Genomic DNA, 19,860 nt, shown 5'->3' with positions numbered 1-19,860 from the left:
TATTAACACTCATCACAATCCTTTTTCAATGTCTGTAATGGTGATTCTTACTGATGCATGAGGAAAAGGTGATATCTATTATTGAAGTTATCTATAAATCAAATTTAACAAACTGAAGTTTAATTTCTACGCGTGCGATTATATTTGCAACATGTTAAACTTGTTTTACAGATATCTGTAAAATCAACATTTTAACTGGTCAAAATGACGGACTGACAAGTTGGAAAGTTATTTCGATTTGAGACACCACTTTAGATAATCGTATCAGATTAAAGCGATCAGATATGATCAAATCTTGAGAATCAGTTATTAAAGAAAAAAAGGATTACGTAACTGGATTAAATCAGGTATCAGGTTTATCTGGATAAAACCTCCAGTTTGTTTCGATCTAAACAGTCAGGATTATCCTGAGCAGAGGGGTGGATTCAGGCTGGATTACAGGAACTAAATGTGACAAATTTTCTAAGTAGATCAAACAAAACAAAATTTTTACAATAATGTTGATAATTTTAACATTTAAAAAAATATATATTTTGTGCTTGAATCGTTGAATACCGCTACGTTTTCTTTTTCAGGATCTTGAATTCTTCTGTATTTTATTTTGTGTGGATTTTTGCGCCCCCTGTGGACAAAGTATGTATAATGAAGAGTTCTGGTAATATGGATTTAATAATCCTTAAAAGTCTTTATCTGGATCAGGTTGATCCCATCAAGTTTTCTTTGAAAAACAAGGATAAAAGTAAGATGGATTACCTGAACCTGGATAGGAAAGAGGATTTCCAAAACCAGATAATTCTTATACAGATTAAACCTTTTGAACAACCAGAGGATTAAATGTTATAAGGGCTGCCACAGCAATGCAAACACATTCATCGTCCTGCATCACCTGCTAGCTGACAGGAGATGGCAGCATCTCACTGGGGCCATTTCAACAGCACAGTCTGTTTCTCTAACATAACCCTCATGAGGTCTCTGAAGAAATCACTTCATCAGTTTGTGCATGAGAGCTGCAGGGTCAGAAAAAGTCACCAACATTACAGACATGTATATATTAACACTTATTGGTGGTGAGATACTTCAGGAAGTTCATGGAGAAGATGCTCATAAATAGCTCAAAACAATAATGTAGACGTCCTGTGTGTTACTGTAACTAATTTCTCTGTTGCATTAAATGTCTGCTTTGCAGGAAGGCAATTGTGATTTGTAAATGAAAGGAAATGATTACCATAAAATATGCAACAAATCCCATTAAATTATGTATTCCTCTGCTCATTCATTATTCATCGCTCCAGGTCGTTACTCTGTCTGTCTGTCTCTCCGCTGCTTTATATTTGTCCCAATGTGATGGAAATCCATGACAATAAATGTTTGTGGATGTTTAAATTTTGTGTGTACGGGCCAAATGAACAAATAGAGAAGCGGCATGTGATTAGAGGTTGATGTATGAGGTCTGAGTTGAGTTCATTTAGGTATGAATGATAAACAGACAGCAGCACAGAGTCTGCTGTGAAACAAGTGATGTTACGATGCCTGGTGAAGCAGCTCAGTGTGTGAATACGGGAGCCTCAGTGAGACAAAAAGATGCACTTCCTCCAGAGCGCTTTCAGCAGAGCTTGTGATTTAATCATTTGTAAATCAGACAGTGTGATCACTTAATATGAGAGGCTTTACCTCCTTCAGAAAAGTGAACCTTGGCCTCACAGATACACACCAGATCATCCCACTGGCTTACACGAGGAAGAGAAAAGGTATAAAATCAGACTTAGCCTTTTGACATAGAATAAAATATCAAATAGTCCGCCCCTGTGGATACACCGAGGCTCTGCTCCCTCATTGAATTATTTATAGGAGTGTCTGTGTGCTTGTTCATATGAGACACAACACAAGTACAAGCTGCAGCCTCTCTATTCTACTACAGAGCAGAGACCTCACTCAATCACAGCTCAATGTTTTACATGTTTTTTATAATCTAGTCCAATTAGCATGAGTGAACAGAAGCTACTCTTTTGTCTCCAGGGTGCAACATTTGCCAGCTTGAACTTTTGCTGACAGTGACATGATCTCTGTGAATAGCAAGCGGAACTCACTCGTTTCAAACTTTATCAGTCTGAGTCAATGACTGCGTCTCCACCTCCTCTCGTTGTGCAAAAGTGAAGCCTAAATAACCACTGGAAGCGGGTGCTGCCATCTTACACATCTGTATCCATGGAGCAGCAGTATCTACGTCTGCGCCCCGTCCTCTACGCAAAACACACATTTAACTTGTAGACAAAATGTGTTTCTGTTTATTTCCGTTTTCCATTTAAAAATAGTCCGTCACAGTCACAGTGAGACAGCTGCGTCCATAGCAATGGTTAACTCTGTAGCCTTCTTAAATTGAGCTAACTCAGCTGTTATTAGTCACATTAAAATGAGCTAAGCTAGCTGTTATTACTCAAATTAAAACAGCAAAATAGCATCAAGCAGATGTGTAGCTCAAGTTGAAATGTTTGATCTAGAGCAGATTGCTAGCTGAACTCGCTGGATATAACTGTTTATAAAAATTTATATGAGAACGTTCCGCCTGCTTTTGCTCTTTTCGTGCATACGCCACAGCCTGCTGATATGCGATTGGTCAATACTATTCGGACTACAAACGGACTACAAAAAGAAGACAGAAAACTTACCGTACTACTCTATTATCTCACTCTATTCTCATACTCTATTTTCTATGTAGAATCTGCAAACAGAGATTAGTCTGCGAATTGATTATTAGTCAAGTAAAAGCATGTGGTGCTCTGTAGGTTAAATCTCAGGGTTAAAGCAAAGATTAGGTTAAAAAAAAGTTTTAGTTTTTCAGCTGATCCAAAAAGTGACAAGACAGCCCAATGGAAGCCGACAAGATGGACATCAGGCGCACAACACTCTGTGTGACGCAGGATCGAAGGCCTGCATGTGGAAGCCAACTGGCTGCAACAGCTCGCCTTAAACTAGCAAGAAGCTTGGTGTCCTCTAGTTTTGAGGTGATGCTACCAACTGCATTTGTTGCGCTCCACGTTGCTGCAACGTGTATTTTTATTTCAGGGGAGGTGATGTAGGGTAATTACTAGGGTAGGGTGCTAGCTGTGAGTGTGACTTTTGCAGCAGTGGTTGGTGAATGGAGAACATCACACTCCCTTTGGACGACAACAAAGAGGAAAAAATGACGAGAACACTATGGAAGACAAGAAGAGGCACTGCTTATAGGCTTATATTAGAACAAGTTTCACTGCCAACAATAAAGATAGCTCACACTGACAGATTGTCCTAGCTCCCAAAAGAGAAACAGGAAGTTAACGTGGAGTTATATTGCCTCATGCTGGCTCAATGGCTCTGTGAAGCTAAAAATGCTAGCTCAATGAATAAAATCTATAAGGGGAAAGTTCAATGCTAATTATGATACAAAACAAGGTAAACAAAACAATTATATGGATGTTGTCATTTTCATTTTATCAACAGACAGCCTATAAATGAAATCACTGTTTAACCCGACAGAAAACGTATGGTTAAAACAATCAAATCAAAGTGGGAGGGACTGAACATGAGACGCTGAACTCTGTGCTTGTGTAAGATCACATTCGACTTTGAAGGAAGGAATCGAAAGTTTGAGGGACATAACCAGGAAAGTCCAAACATTTTGAGGCTTTAGAGTTCTGTCAGTGTGAAATCTCAGTTTCAGCCCAAAACAGACACCTGATGACCACTGTGTGTTTCTGTTCTGTGTGAATGTGTGTTCTGTGTGGCATGTGTGACTTCTGGAACACGTGTTATTCCTCTTCTTTGAAATTAGTATAATCTCACGATAGAGAGAACAGCTTTGCAGTTACATGTCCCCAAAATTACCTTTGGTTCTTCACAGCAGCTGTGCAGCAGCTGTCTCATGACCGTCATTAGGTGAGACACTTTCCACATGCTCGCGAATCTGCACTAAATGTTCTGAAAGCGCAAGTGTGACAAGCTTATTCTGCTTTTCTCCTTCAAGACTCCAAACGTTTGCTCTGATTCCTGTGTCATCCATTAAAATCACATTTTGTGAGGCTGCAGCTGGACTACATTAGCAGCTTATCTGTATTTTTACTACAGTATGTACATTTAGAAACCTTCTTTTTTAAGCACATATCATCGTCCTTGTACATGTTTGATACACACTACAAAGGCATCATGTCATATACATATGAGTGCACAGGCTGTCTTGTACTTTGAGTGGCCTTTGTTTGTAGATTGGATGTCACACTTGGCAGTTGAAAGTGACACCGCATACAGGCAGCGTCACACAGATAGAAGCTGACGGCTCTTTTGATCTGCTACACGTCTCTTTTAACCCGTCTACCTGTGTGAGCGAGCACGCCATCAAAAAGATGGAGATTACCTTTATCTACACTGTGTCCAATGACACATTCACATCCACTCTGTAGCACACAACCACGCATCTCTCTGGCAGAATTACATCTTCTTACATTGGTCATCTTTTTTCTGGGGCCCTACTGATACCAACACAGATTATAGAGTGGTAAAAATTAACCAATTACCAACATGGCAGCTGATTTAAGAGGGCCGCTTTATAACTTTTTCAAAATATATTATTATTAACCAATTCTAGTGCATATCGGCGTCTGCTCAGCTTATGCTTTGCTAAACGTGCTGTAGACAGTGCTAAGAAGGTTGTAAATCACTGAGTTGCATCGCCCTCTGCAGGACAAACTAACTTTAGACACCCTTTCTAGATCACTCCAAGCTCTGTTTCTTATGGAAGCCCGAAACGGACATGCATCCATACATACTCCATTTACTCCATTTTCCTGTGATAACTAGTCATTTCCGGTTGTTTTCTCAAGATCTCGACTTATGTTTCTCGTTATCTCGAGATAACAACGCTGGTTTTCTTGTGATAACGGGATCATTTTCTAAAAAAACAGTGCAGTTCTGAACCTTTTAGAGTCTTGACTCACCAAAGTAATCAAGCTTGCAATCGCGTCCGTTAAGCACACACTGGAGAATACAGCCATGTGATCCAGCAGCAACAATAAGTAAATAAACCTTTACAGCCGATCTTTCTTTAGTAGTAAGCACACAGAACTTAAAAGGGATAGTTCCGATTTTTGGACACTAAGTTGTATAAAATACCAAACGCCAAAGCGTGCAGTCGTCATTTTTACGCGCCCACATTGTGTAAATAGCAAGTGATCTTGTGCCACCATTAGCGCCCATGGGCGTGTTGGTTTTGATATGAGGTATGGTCAGGCAAACGGGTGGCGCTTGCTATCTAGAGGACGCAGAAAGCGACCGCTCCTTAAAGTCTAAAGTCTATGGCACAATCTGTGTTTGCTATTTAGAGGACGCATTATGGACATACATCAAGGAGAACACAACACGAGTCTCTGCTTGTCACTCACGCGGGACGCACAGCAGCGCTTTTACTCCGAAGGAAAAAGCAGTGTGTTTGCAGATACAGTTAAAAAACGTTTAAGCTTTTGTTTCCCTCGTCTCCTTAAATCATGATGCTGCTTTCGGTTTGTTACCGATCTGCTGAGAAGTGCAGGAAGAAGTGGACAAGCTCACTGCTGCCTCCACACACACCTTCTTCACCTCAGGGAGATTCCTGCTCCGGCTGCGCACAGGCCAAAAACTACTGAGACCGACACAAAGCTATCCATACTGCACGCTCATTCAGACGCATGCTCTCTATAATACAGCAGAAACTGAGACACACTAACACACACAGGAGGTAAATTAATTACCATCCTCAAACATAACTACCTGTGGCACCAACAGTTGTGCCCACAGATATTAATACACTGTCCAGTCTCCATTACATATGGACAGAATACAGCCATGTGATGCAGCAGCAACAAGAAGCAAATAAACATTTAAAGGCGATCTTTCTTTGATGGTCAGCACACAGAACTTTAATAAACATAAGATCCTGTCTGTCTGGAGACTTAAATCATTAATGCTGTGCCTCGTGCGTAAACGTAAACAGCATGCCTCTTTTCATTTTCGTGTCAGTTGGGCAGTGGGATCACTTCAGTGGTTTTAACATCAATCAGTGATTCGACATGTATCGTACAGTAACCTGTGTTTTTTTCTGCGTGTTCAAGGAGGAAAGAAATAAGTTGAATATGCCGGTCGGGGTCCGGTTTATATAAGAAGAATGACTGAAATACGCCTTGTAAATAGCAAAACGCCTTCCTGCCGGCGCACCGGGCTCTTAAAGGGAATGACAGTTGACACTCTGATTGGTTTGATTCATGATATGCCAAAAACACGCCTATGAATAATCCAGGGACTTAAGCCAACATCTTTGCACCCTGCGCCTCGGTTTGCGAGGCGCAGGGTGTGTAAAGTGTGCACCTTCCGCTGTCTAAATAGGGCCCTCAGAGTGATCATAATGGAGGATAATACCTGCAACCGATATATGTCAGACTCTAGGTGATGAAGAGATGTTGAAGGAGCATTCCACGCAGAGCCCCGTGTATTCTTATGATAGCAGTTTGGATCTGCGCTGCCTACTCCCTTTGTTTCTTCTCGTGAGGAGTTTTTGACCTTTGCCCCATCGACTGTATAAACATTATATGAATATGCAAAGAGAGCCAAAGGCAAAGCTCAGCAGCAGCACACTGACAGGATTGAGAGCCCAGCGTACAGGCCCTCTCTGCCCTCAGATGCACGCTGAGTTACTGATGAGTCAAACAGAACTTTTCATGAACTATTATTCTTCTTTTCCTGCTGCATGTCAGGCAGACAGATCGCAGAGGAGTCATGCTGCTGCCCTACAGAAAAACATCTAAGATCTGAAGTCGCAGTAATGTGTCTCAGTTGTTTTGGTGAGAGACATTTTACATTTCAAAATCCAGACTCAGAGTTCTTCTTGGTGGATTTGTCAGAGCAACTGATTCAGGCACAGATGGTGCAGCTATGAGACACTCAGTGCAGAGCTGTTTCTTTCATACTGTGATTAACATTTAGGTTACACTGGCTGCCTTTTATAAACACCACTTATATTTTTATTCTTTTTTATATATTTATATTTTTATTCTTACATATTCAGAATCTTTTAAAAACAGTAAAGAGTCAATAGTCTTGATTGGAAATGGATTTCAGTTACCTGATTGGATCCCATCTTGAGAAAGGCTTGTTAAAAGGCCTTCAGTTTGTGTCAGTAGGAACAGGACCCTTTGTATCAGGTCTTTTTTAATCCCAGCCGAGGGCTGGATTCAGGCTGGATTTTAGCAACAAAATTAAACAAACATTTTCATACAATGCAGATTTTTATCATGTTTTATAAACCGTATACACACACTTTTTTACTTGGTTTGCTGATCCGTTGAGTGAAACAGTAGATCAAGTAGAAAAAGATTAGATTAAATTAGATGAGTCAAAGAGTAACCTAAAGTCTGTCACAAAATAATTGACTTCCAGTTCTCACTTTGTGTTAAACTGACTTCCAGTTGCACTTAGTGAACGTTAGACGTCTGCATGGGTCTACCTCAGATCTGACACAGGACCTGTACAGGTCTATGATTTAAGAAGGTCAGTCAGGTCTGGGTCAAGTCCAGTTCTAGTACTGTCTGTCCTGGTCTGTTTATCATAATATTATATCTGTGTGTAAGTATTAATGTATTTGTTGTGGGTCAGATGTGTTGCTGTTGTTACAGGCTTTCTTTGTATTGTTTCATTTTGCTGTTTTTTAGCCCCTAAAATATAATCACATAAAGTGACTGAGCTTGTAGCCTACACGGTGATATGCTATCCCTTTAAGAGCATCTGATCTGATCTTAAATCTGGATCTAGATCAACAGGGCCATTTTTGCACCCTAGGTGAGTTTCGAATTTGGCGCCCCCCACTGCAGACTTAGACTTGGATAAACTTTATTGTCATTCAAGCGATACACGACAGTGCACATCGAACGAAATGATGTTGCACTGGCTCATCGCATTAATAAAAGTGGATAGTTAACTACAGCAGGAGTACTCTCTAGCTACAATAGTTATATAATAATACGAATATATACTGTCCTATATAAACAACAAAACGTAAGTGTAACATTTAAAGTGTTTAAAATGCAATAATATAATATTAATATAAAAAAGTTAGTGTTGCACATTGCATATGGCACATTGCCCGTAAATAGGTGATTCACAAATATATTGCACATAAAGTTATTGCACTTGTAGCTCGGTGTAAGTGCTTGTGTGTATGAGCGTGGGTGGGGGATTACTGTGAGTTCAAGGGCCTGGTATTATCCACATTTATTTATTTAATGTTTATTTGTATGGGGACAAGTATGAAGCAAGTAAACCGATGCCACAACCTACAGCATTGAGCACAGAAAGATTAGGACGTTATCGAGTCAGGAGCAGAGCATGAGAAACACAGATCGGTGTCATCACTGTGCTGCATGATTATAAACTGCTCCCTGCTGGATCACATTGTTATAAACTGCTCATAGATCACACTCTGGATCATCTCTCTCTGACCCGCGCCGTCTCTCCCTCTCGTCAGTTCAGGATCATCCTGTATTACAAACTTAAACGCAGTCTCCTTACTGAATAAACACAGACACAACACTCTGCTCTAATGCATATGCCTTTTACATATTGCATGCTTGGAGTGACATGATAAAGAAATAAAAATAAGATTTTCAAGAGACACAGCTGAGTAATGTTAAATCAGACAGCAATGAGAGGCGAGAGATCTCCCGTAACCATGGGATTGTTGTCGTGGATACGGTGAGAGTGGGTGGTGCTTAATGTGGCCCAGGACACATGTGCTCACACACTACCACACGTATGTGGATAAATGCGGCCCACACCACCTCCGTATGTGGCCTGAGTGATCGGATCTGAGTGCTTCTTCAATCCGTCCTGGGTGTGTTCACACCTGTAGTTAAGGCCGTCCACTTGTGATCCGATCACGAAAACCACGTTGATACCAAATGTGAACGGGGTCTAAGAGTCTGATAGCTTGGGGGAAGAGGCTATGGCAGAATCTGGCTCCTGATAGTATGCTGCCAAACCTCTTGCCAGAGGGTAGCAGGGAGACCAGACCATGGTGAGGATGGGTGGGGTCTCCATAGATGTTTTGAGCCCTTGTCAGGCAGCGCTTGTGTGCAATGTCTTTCATAGACGGAAATTAAGCCCCAATGATCTTCTTGGCTGCCCTCACCACTCTCTGCAGATCCCTCCTGTCTGAGGCAGTCTCCAAACCAGACAGAGATGCATCTATTTACATTCAAAGTAATCACTGAAAACTTAAAAATGTGCACCTAACTGCTAACATTGAACATTTATTGACTAGACTCGGAAAAATGTGTTCAAATTCATGAGATACTATTAGTTGACTGTAATTTTAAAAGGGTCTTTCTTCGTTCATAGACACTCTTTTCAGGTAGAGTTTATGCAATGTAGTGCTGCACCTCACATCATCTGCGACTCTCTCCTCTCTTTCTCTATCATTTGTGCTGTCTCTTTCCTCTCTCTCTCTTTCCATCACATGCTGCTGTCTCTCTTTCCCTCCCTTTCTATTATAAGCTGTCAGTCTGTATCACACACTGTGATTAGACGAGTGGGGCGAGCTGATTAAACAACAGAACATAAATTATATCCACGACAAAAGAACACCTCTCACTCTCCCAGCCATTAAAAGATCGAGTTTGAGTTTTTCCACCTGGACCTGAACGCATCCCTCCTCTCCTGTCCTCTCGTTGTAACTTGTGTCGGAGAGAGACCGGCAGAGTGACGCCACAGTACATGCTAGCAGCAGAGAGAAGGTGAGTGAAGGTGTCAGTCTTGCAGTAGATTTGAATTTAACATCTGGGCTAAATTCAAAACGTTTGAGGGTCAAGTCTGTATCGCTGATGCCTTGGGCTGGCCCTGTGGATCAAGTTGACACAATCCAATGTTGCTTTGAGCAACAGGACAAACCTAATAAGGATTAGCTCATTCTAAAAAATGGGATTTTCAAATCCAGATAATTCAGATGCAGAATTATTTTGAGCGCTGGAGATTTTGAATGGAGGGGCTCTTACAGACACATGTACATACACAGAGAGGTCTGTTTGGTTTCACTTTAATTCAGCCTCTACGCTGAAAGCTTACAGTTACAGCTGTTGTAAAATCCTTCAGCAACAGGAAGTGGCATTTCACTGCCAGAGTTAAAAATAGAAGAGGAACTGGAAAGTTAAAATGAGCAACAACAATCATAACTGAGGAGGTAAAGAGCGCCACCTACTGATACTCACTGCATCAACAGGAAGTCAGGGTAAAAACACGTCCATACTAACACATACCTGCGCAGTTGTTAGAGCTAAAGATGTCACAACAAAAGTCAATCTGAGAATACTGATTGCAGATTAAATATTAACACTCTTCTGTCAAACACACAGTGGAAGACGTGGAGAGGACAGGGTACAAGGACAGGACACTCTCAATAAACACAGAAGAGACTCTCATCACAGTATGCTCAGGTAATCCATCAGCGAACTTCTCGGTCATGTCCCTTTAGAGATCCAAAATCAATCATGCCCTCCCCACTCAAACAAAGGTAGAGTTTGAGATCTGATTCCTAAAAAGCAGGACCATCGTGAAATAATAACTAACACATGGATAATGTTGTGAACGTTTGCTAAAGTTTGGTTACGTTTAGACCAGGGTTGTCACGATACCAGAATACAATTACCATTACTTTGATAAGATAAATACAAGTTACAAGTTTAAATACAAGTTGCAAGTTACAGCAGACTGTTTGTTATCCTGTTGATACCACAGCAACAGAAATCCATCACTGGGACGTTTTCACCTGCTCCTTCAATGTCGCACTTGTGCCTGATTACCCTCACCCTCCAGGTGTATTTAGTCTTTGTCCTTTTAGTCTCCTGTTACTGCTCCAGTTCGTATTCACCGAGCTGTCAACCCATGATGTGTTTTAGATGTTTAGTTTTACCTGCTCCTCTTGGTCTCTAACTTTAAGCCTTTTGTTGTTCTTTTCTGTATTTCATTAAAACCCTACTTTAAAGCTGTGTCCCAGTTCAGGGGTCACATCCTTTGAAGGGCGTATTTGAAGGCCAATTGTGTCACAGCGGCATGATGAAGGCTGTCCCATTTTGAAGGCTGCTTCAAATGCATCCTCCTTTTCCCGGGCCACGGAGGATCCATCAGGTGCATCCTTTGCAAGCCAACATATCCTGAGATTCATTGTGTGCCAATTCAAAGGAGATGGACTCTCAAGTAGGAGCCTTCACAGGTCCGAAATGTTGTGCCAGAACCAAAAGAGACCTGGAAATGTACAACCCAGAACTGAACAGGATCCATCTATTATTTGAAAGCCGGGACCCGGATCCATGCAGAACTGAGAAATGTCTGACCCAACGTGGGCCGGGAGAAACAGACCTGATCAGCACCGACTTCACAGCTGATCACTATTAACAAGTTACCGTCAGTCAGTTGTCAATAAAAAAGTTTTTGTCCTACTTAAAGTGCCGTGACTTTCTCCTCTGTGCCTGGCCGTGCATATAATCCATCCTCCACCAAGAAGGTTCATAAAACACATCCAGGTTTTCTGTTATCCATGTTGTGTTGATAAAAACAGCGATGCTAATCCACTAATTATTTCAGATTTAGTCCACTTGCAATGGTGACGTTTTTTGGAGGCAGAGACTCTGCAGTAGAGATCGGTGGGTGGAGCTGCGGTAAGGATACCCCGCCCCTTCTGCAAAGCAAAACACACACCCAACTGGGATGACAGATGCGTGGCTTGTTTAGAAGCAGCATTGCCGTTTTGTCGCGTCTAGCAGATAACTTAGACTAGACTATTTGTCCTTTTCAACAATGATAACGATCACTCTTTGCCGCGGCTGCTAACGTTTCTAGTTTTCTATCTTCCGTGTTGTCCGAGTCTGACCTGTGATCTGACCCTTCACCCACTGAGCAAAAGCAGCTGGAGCACTCGCTCGGCCAGGTCATTGGTCAATCAATCAATAATAATCAATAACTTTAGAGAAAGGCAGGCAATAAAACTACATTTCTTTAAAGAGTTCCTGTAGCATACTAACTGTATGAGCACATTTCTTGTTAATATTTTGGATAGACTCAAAGTATTTCTTAAATTTAATACTAAAAGGTACAAACGATGGCCGAGACCTCAAGAACTTCGCTTTATGGATGTGAAATGTTCCCAGTAAAATAACTAAGTTGAAAGTTTGCTGAACTTTTTGGTTTTGGTTTTCATAGTATCGTATTACATCTTTGGCATCATTTTTTAACCAGAATCCCGACATGTACTGGCATTTATAAAAGAAATGTTTGGTTGTTTCTTCTTCATTTTTACAGAATTCACATTTGTTATCGAGATCCACAAATCTTGAGACAAATTTGTTAGTGGGATAAATATTTTGTAGTGTAATTCTTTGAATTTCTTTGGGATAACAAATCTATACGGGAGAAGCCATGCTTTTTCCCAATAAATATTAGGGAAATGGGAGCTCCTTACAAATTTCCCCCGTGGAGTAATCTTCCTTTTGCGATAGAAATAATTTCTTATATGTTTATTAATACATTTGTGACTTTTAATATTTATTCCATCAACAAAGAAGGCAGGTTCCAGTTCCTGTAACTCTTGCCTCTCAGAGTGGCATTTCCAAAGCTGCACTTTGCTTGCACTTCCTCTTCCTGTCCGAGGGTTTCGATGGGCCTGTGAAGACCTCTACCCTCCAGTGGCCGTGGAACACACTTTTGTGTGAAAAGCTTTTGGTTTCAACGCAATCTAATAGCTCGAGATACAAATGTTAAAAAAATACGAACAGGGCCTTGAAACAAATCATCTTTAAAATAGTCGTTAAGTTACTTGACGTTAGTTATGTCAGCCCGCTAGCTTCCTGTTGCTAGGCGGCGCTTTGTGATGCAAGGGTAAGGACGGGAACAGCTCGTGATGCAAACAGGAAATCCTCCATAGAGCAGACCGTCTCATTTCAATTCTCCTTAGCGTCTATATAGACGACCAATGACTTGTCCTCAAAGGATGCAGCCCCTGAACTGAGACACAGCTAAAGTCTGTGATGGGGTCCTCCTGCCTTTCTGTTTTATGACCAAACGTGACACGATGGTGGAGATTAATCTGGGTGGTTGCTCAGAACTGTCAACTGTCTTATTTCATTGGTTTCAGGTTAAATGAAAAGATACAGGTAAATGTATAAAATATAAAGTAGCTGGTATTGGCATTGTAACCATAAATATGTCTGTTGTTGTTCATGTAACAAGGACATATGTTGTTGTGGTAACAAGGACATATGTTGTTGTTGCTCTCTTTGCCTGTCTCTATCCTGCATCTCCTTCTATCCCATTTTCGGCCCATCCAGTCGAGGCAGATGGCTGTTCAACATGAGTCTGGTTCTGCTCGAGGTTTCTGCCTGTTAAAAGGAAGTTTTTCTGCCAATGTGCCGAATATTGCTAAGTGCTACTCATGGTGATTCATGTTGGGCCTCTCTTTAAATAATATAACAAAGAGTCGGTCTAGACCTGCTCTTTTTGTAAAGTGTCTCGAGATAACTCTGGTTATGATTTGGCGCTATACAAATAAAATTTGATTGATGATTGATTGATTGGTCTGTAAGAAACAAAAAACACACCTACGGTTTATTACTTTTATGCTACATATATTTTAAAAAGCAAACACTGAGTGTGGGTTTCACACAAGAATTAAACCACAGTCTCCCATATGAGAGTCCTATGTGTGACTCATCTATTGCCCCTGACTGACACCCTAAGCAGACACTTCATATTATCTCACCTGACTTTAATGGCAAACAATAAGCAAGAGAGCAGCGTCCCGAAATAGAGACGTGCCTGTGGAGTCATATTTTAAACCTTTGGATCATCGACCAAGCTGCTTTATTTGATATATTGTGCATTAGAACAGGCTGCAGAGTCAATTTCAGGACAACTTCCTGGAAAAATGAGGCCTCTAGTTGGACTTTAGTCTTTTAAGTGGATCTTCCAGAGTCCTGGAATAAGTGCAGTAAACAGCATGCCAATCCATTACATATTTATTGATATATTTCACTCCAAACCACATACTGTATGTCAACCTTATGATGATGCTCAGGGAAAACTTGGTGGATCACAGAAAGTAATGGGATTCATCCTCCGGGTACCGTCAATGTCTGTGCAGAATCCCACAACGATCCATGCAATAGTTTTGGTTTGGACCAAGTTTGTGGACTGATTGATTGAGTAAAGATTTGTGCCGCTAGCGAGGCAGAAAATCAAATGCAGCAAACAACAAAAGTCCTCATAACTCGCAGCAGAAATTGATAGTGTATGAGTGGGAATGTTTGCCCGACTCTGCAGCCTTGAAGCTCGTTCAATGGAGGCCATGGTGAAATATTTCTGTTCAATACGAGCATGGGTTTCCCTGACCTTAATAGAGCCCAGGTGTGTCTGCTGGATCTGAAGCTTTGGGATATATCAGTCAATAGACACGCTCACACACAGGCTGCATGTTTATGTATTTTTCAGTTCTGCTCTGGTAACTTGCACATCAAAGCCTCTGCTCTGAAACATTAATCATTTTGACTGATAAAAATCCACAGTGAGCATGTTTTGGGGGGAAATATTTCCATGATGCAATATCCCATCTGAAATGGAATCAGTTCAGGGTCACTGAATAATGAATAGACGATTAGATTGTTGCTCTCATTTGTTAGCGTGGAAAGAAGTGTTTGTAAGTGGCCACTTAAAAGAACATAATGAATAAATACTTCTACAGGCACACTAATGCGCCAAAGGTATCACTGCGGCGTTATTAGGATCCTAAAAATGCTAAATATTAGGAAGAAATAAAGCCGTGCTTCAGTTGATTCACTGTATAAAATCCCCTTTCCCCCTCTTATGACTGAAGCAGATATAATGATACTTAAGTAAGAAGGGATCACAGCTTTATTAGTGCAGCCTCATTTAACGGGTCTTACTGTCTCTCACACGCTGACACACAGACAGTTCACCTGCCTCAGCGTGTCAGTGAGCTTCAGAAACATGGGAAAGCCCTCAGAGACAATGAGAGCGACTTCAAAGCAGAAGTTGCAGCATATTTACTCACTTCCACATGAGCAGGGAGGCCAGTGATTACACACTGACAGAGTGTGGGAGGTGAAGTGTGAGTACATAGGGTCATGTTTCATATCCTGTAAAGTCTCCGCTGTTACTCAGCTTTGGAAATTTGTGGTAAGAGTCACAGTCAAGGTTATCTTCTATTCACTCTAGAAAATAACATTGCTAAAGGGTCATTCTGGTATTTATACTATACTATTTTTACTATATTTACTTGGACTTGATTTTTTATTTTATTATTATTATTATTACATTATTATTATTATTTTTTACATATGATTGGGTCTAAACGATCGGTATAAATAGTTTTGCTCTTTCTTCAGCAGAAGGCTTCAGCCGGCAGCTGTGAAACGTACGGGTAGAGTCAGGAGATAGAACCGCTGCTGTAGCTACACTTAGCTGTTACACTGAGCAGCCCTGCAGGCCTGGAGCACTTCCCTTGTGTTGACTGGATTTGCAGCGTTTTTCTTTTGCATGTATTTTCTGTGTTTGTGTGTTTTTGACTTTGCATCGTTTCTGTATTTGCAACGCGTTTGATGTTAATGCAATTGTTTTGGCTTTTTGTAGCATGTTTTTTAATGTACTGTGCACATTTCTACAACACCCAGCATGCATTGTGCCCCTCCCTCTGAATGAAACGGCCCCTGAGAGATGCTGGAGTGAAATACTACAGAGCGGTACAGAATCTGAAATCCGACGAGAATATACCGTGTGGACTGTCTAAAAGAAACTTCAGGTCTGCAGACTACATTTCTAACCTGGCGATTTTGAACGATACATGACATCGGAGGCGGGCGTCCTAGATTGAGGAAGTGCAGTTTAGCAAGTTCCCTGGCCTCCGCCAGAAGAAGAGTTATACATAGTCTGGTGGAGGTTTTCCAGGGCCCATTGGAGAAGCGGATAGCGTCCTCCAAAGGCACAGAGCCAAATTGCTTTAATTTCCTACCTAATGGCATTAGCTCCCCATAATAGCGTGACAGGAGGGTTGAAAGACGAATGAACTGGCCCTTTAATAGAAACAGTTTGAGCCGTTTGAGTCACTGTAGAAATGGGCTGTAATGGCTGCTACGTAATCCCTGTAGGAAAATGTGTCTGATCACAATATGTCTACTGAAGGTGTTTGATTTTTTCACTGAGTGTAATAAGCAATAAGTGACAACAACATTACAGAAAGATCAATACAAACATGCAGACTTTTGAATAAAACTAATAAATATTTTTCTTACACAAAAAAGCTCTTATAACGCTTTCTTCAGCCCCACCAGACTCCTTTGACACAAACAGTAATCTCACCCTGCAGATCTCTGGAGTTTCTGTTCTGTTTTTGTCTCACTGTGTTACAAAAATATTATGTTGCATTCAAACTAAACTTTTAAAACAATGAAGGCAGTCAATAATACAAACCATGTAGCTTATGGCAGCAGTAGATTAGCATCTCTCATGTTCTGCAAAGTAAAATTACAGTTTTTGTCAATGGAGTCTGGTGGCTTTGAAGAGAGCGATGTAATGATTGTTTCTTGTTCCAAAAAATCATCTTCCTCATAAACTAAAAGGTCTCTCTCTGTAGGGATCCTTTCTGTGATGTAGCCCGACACACACAGTCAGTGACAATACAAGAACTTTTAGTGGACATGCAATGGGATGACACTACAGCCATGGCAGCCTGTCCTGTGCCTGATGGTTGAAACAATCTATTGGAGAAAAAACTTGTGTGCCTATTAATCATTTTAAACCCCATAATATGTGAAAGAGGTCCCAGGTTCTCCTTTAAAGGTCAAGCATTCAGCCATGTGTGAGCCTGAAAGCAAAATCAGAGATTTGTGTCCTAACATAGTAAACAATAAAAAATAGCTGTTGAACACATGTGAAGAGGCCTTCAACTGTGTATCACTGAGTTGTGGAGTGAGACATTGTGCCGTTTTTCACGTTGTCTGTCTTCAGGTTTACATTGGCAGAGCGAATCGATGACGATGACGAACATAACCCCCTCCCACACAATATATGAACGCTAAAATGCCCCGCAGCAGTAGCTCCCAGGCTCTGTCTCCAGTAACAAAAATACAGTAGTAGTTACGTTAGTGTACAATTAACTAGCTAGCTATTCCTTAACTGGCTAGCTTCTTAACTAACTAGCTAACTTCCTGGGGCCGAGGCAACTATCTTCCTCTCATCCCTCCCACTGTCCCACTGATGTTATGTGCCCACCATTGAGTGTAAGTTGCCTCGTGTGCTTATTTTATAACCAACGTTGTACTCGGTGGTGCACAGTAACTTAAGTTAATTGTTTAGAATGTGATTTTACATTGTGTAGCCTCATAGACAAACATACATTGAAGCCGAAATGATAGATTCGCCGGTTGCTGCAGCAAAGTCGGCGCTATATTTTGCCGAACAGCCGGTCTGTAAGCACGTTACTTACTGCTACAAGTAAGTTACTGATGAACAGCGCGCTGTGTTTGTTGTGGAGGGAAAGCAATATAAGGCTTACATTTCTCAAACCGATTTCAATGAGTTGTCATCTACCTGGAGTACTGTTAGAAAGTCCAGGGCTTTCCATAAGCGCCAGCTAATAAAATAGTTTGGTATACAAGTTGTGTCTCGCTTTTCCTCTACATTTTAGTTGCACTCGCCTCTGCTTCAAATCAATACGAGCATGAGAAAGATGCCCGTCTGTCTGTCTACCCCACCGCTGCATGCTCTGAGTGCAGGAGTGTTGGGAGAAGTTGGAGTGGTGAGAGAATACTCCTCTGTTTTTCACCACTTTGAACTGTTATTGTATAAAAGCGTTGATTTCGTTCATCACACAAATTCGGCATGGTGCCTGGTAACAAGTTTTTCTGTGGTGTGACAAACTCAGAACAGTAATCTATTTTTGCTTTAGCCGGTCTTTGAAAGAAACCAGTGCCAAAAATGTTTGGTATTGTTGAAATGGACTTTTCAGTTGTTTTTTTCGGCAAATAAAGGCACTAATGGCTCGAGGAAATGTGAATAATCTGCGGTTTAAAGACCATAATAATCATAATAGTAATAATTGCTTGGGAGGATTTGTCCATTTGTAATTAGAATAACAAACTAAACCACAACCACAACCCTGATACGATCCTGAATGGATTAGTAGATTACTAAACTACAGCAGGAGTGTTTTCTGCAAGGTTCAGGTGAACGAGGGAAAATGAGAAGGACTCACCAGAAATCTTTGTCCATTAATCCTCAGTCTGTTCACGGTGGCAGCACAGTCTGGCATTTTGTTCTGAGGGCAGTGAACATCTTTTAGATTAGTTTCCAGACACATATTATCTGTATTTATCTGCCTTCTGCCATCTTACATCTTAATTTAATGCTCCTAACTATAAAGAGAAACACTGCAACATGACCCACATCCCCCTAAGAATGAACTGCTGAACTTTTCCAGCATCAGAAAGTCACTGCCCTTACTTTGTCTCGATTCTTTCTTGCACTCACCTTGCACAAGAAGAAGGCCACCTGCGCCTGGTCCCACCCTTCGCACTCCTCTCTGGACGGCAGGTTCATTTTTTTGTCTCAACAGGGAACCTCTGAGCAGCAGTGTGCTTTTAGCTGTACAGTAATAGACTGACCCGTTACGCTCTGCGGCTCCACACCACAGATTCAGCAGGGAGAAGTGCACGCGGGGAGCTCACCTCATTAAAACCAGCACACATCCTCCGTCTCCCTCGTCCATCAGTAATGTGGCAATAGATGGCATTTTCAAAAAAGTCTAAACTTGTCACAGAGATTTCATTACCGGTATTCACAAAAGGGAAGCTGGGACTTCCTCCATGTCGCTCTATATAAAAGTGTTGAAACAAAAGTGTCATCATACAGTGAGGCTTGTTTTTACCTCCCAGCTCAGACAGGCTTCATTTACAGTCAGCCGAGGGTTTAATTTATAATATTCATCTTATTTTGGAAGTATTCAGTCAGACAGGAAATGGGTGTTTTTTGTGGACTAGCATCTCTGCTACAAGAAATCTGAGTGTGGTCAGGCATGTCAGGAAAGAGACCTAAAAATATGATAAAAGAAACTAAGCTACATGTGTTGTTTCTGCTTTTTCAGACTGAGTTCTGTCATGTTTTTAGTGTTGTAACAGACAAATGTGAGACTATAAAGAATATACATTTTGGATAGTCAGTCGTGAAAACAAGAGTAAGTCAGTCTGTTTCAGAATAAGAGAAAAGAAAGACAAGTATTTAAATTCTGATTCAAAAGAGATATTAAAGGAACAGAACACATGCAAAAGTCCAAAACTAATACATGAACATCAAACACTCTGCAAATACAGACGAGATGCAACGTCACAAACACAAGCCCCGAAAACATGCAAAAGACAAAAGCTGCAAATCCAGTCAACACACTTGTCACGGTACATCCCTCACTATGATTCGGCCGAAATGCTATGCAGGGTGATGGACTGTGATTGGTTAGTAGTTCAGATGAATAGCTGTCGGAACAGAAGTGAGGGGCGGAAGTGAGGAACGCCATGAGAGTGACTGTCGGTGAGTGAGTGGAAGCGGCTAGTCAAAATGAGACGTTTAATCCCTTTCCTCTGCTTGGTGGATTATTTTGTTATTTGTCTTTGTCGCACAATTACTGAACTGAAACCGGAGGAAAGCCCTGAGAAGGCGGGAGCTGGCCAAGCGCCAGGAGACAAGGCTGGGAGAAGTGGAAGACTGCTGTCGGGGAACATCGCACGTGGAGCGCTGGTAATGCAGTGCCTTGTA

The 19,860-nt window shown here is 41.2% G+C and overlaps 1 protein-coding gene across 1 annotated transcript in view; it reads right to left on the bottom strand.

Moving 5' to 3' along the window:
• Positions 1-18,809, bottom strand: part of blnk (B cell linker) — a 40,039-nt gene extending 21,230 nt beyond the window's left edge. Inside the window, exons 1-2 of the mRNA XM_069659286.1 lie at positions 18,583-18,809; positions 18,308-18,370 (exon numbers count right to left, since the gene is read on the bottom strand). Coding sequence (XP_069515387.1) covers positions 18,308-18,370; positions 18,583-18,651 — 132 coding nt within the window. The 5' untranslated portion in view covers positions 18,652-18,809. The remainder of the gene's footprint in view (positions 1-18,307; positions 18,371-18,582) is intronic.
• Positions 18,810-19,860: the final 1,051 nt, after the last annotated feature.

The sequence above is a fragment of the Semicossyphus pulcher genome, unplaced genomic scaffold, assembly GCF_022749685.1.
Source record: "Semicossyphus pulcher isolate SPU_LCO1_2020_fin unplaced genomic scaffold, fSemPul1.0.p SCAF_12, whole genome shotgun sequence".
Classification (NCBI taxonomy): domain Eukaryota; kingdom Metazoa; phylum Chordata; class Actinopteri; order Labriformes; family Labridae; genus Semicossyphus; species Semicossyphus pulcher.
This window is presented reverse-complemented; position numbering and strand designations above follow the sequence as displayed.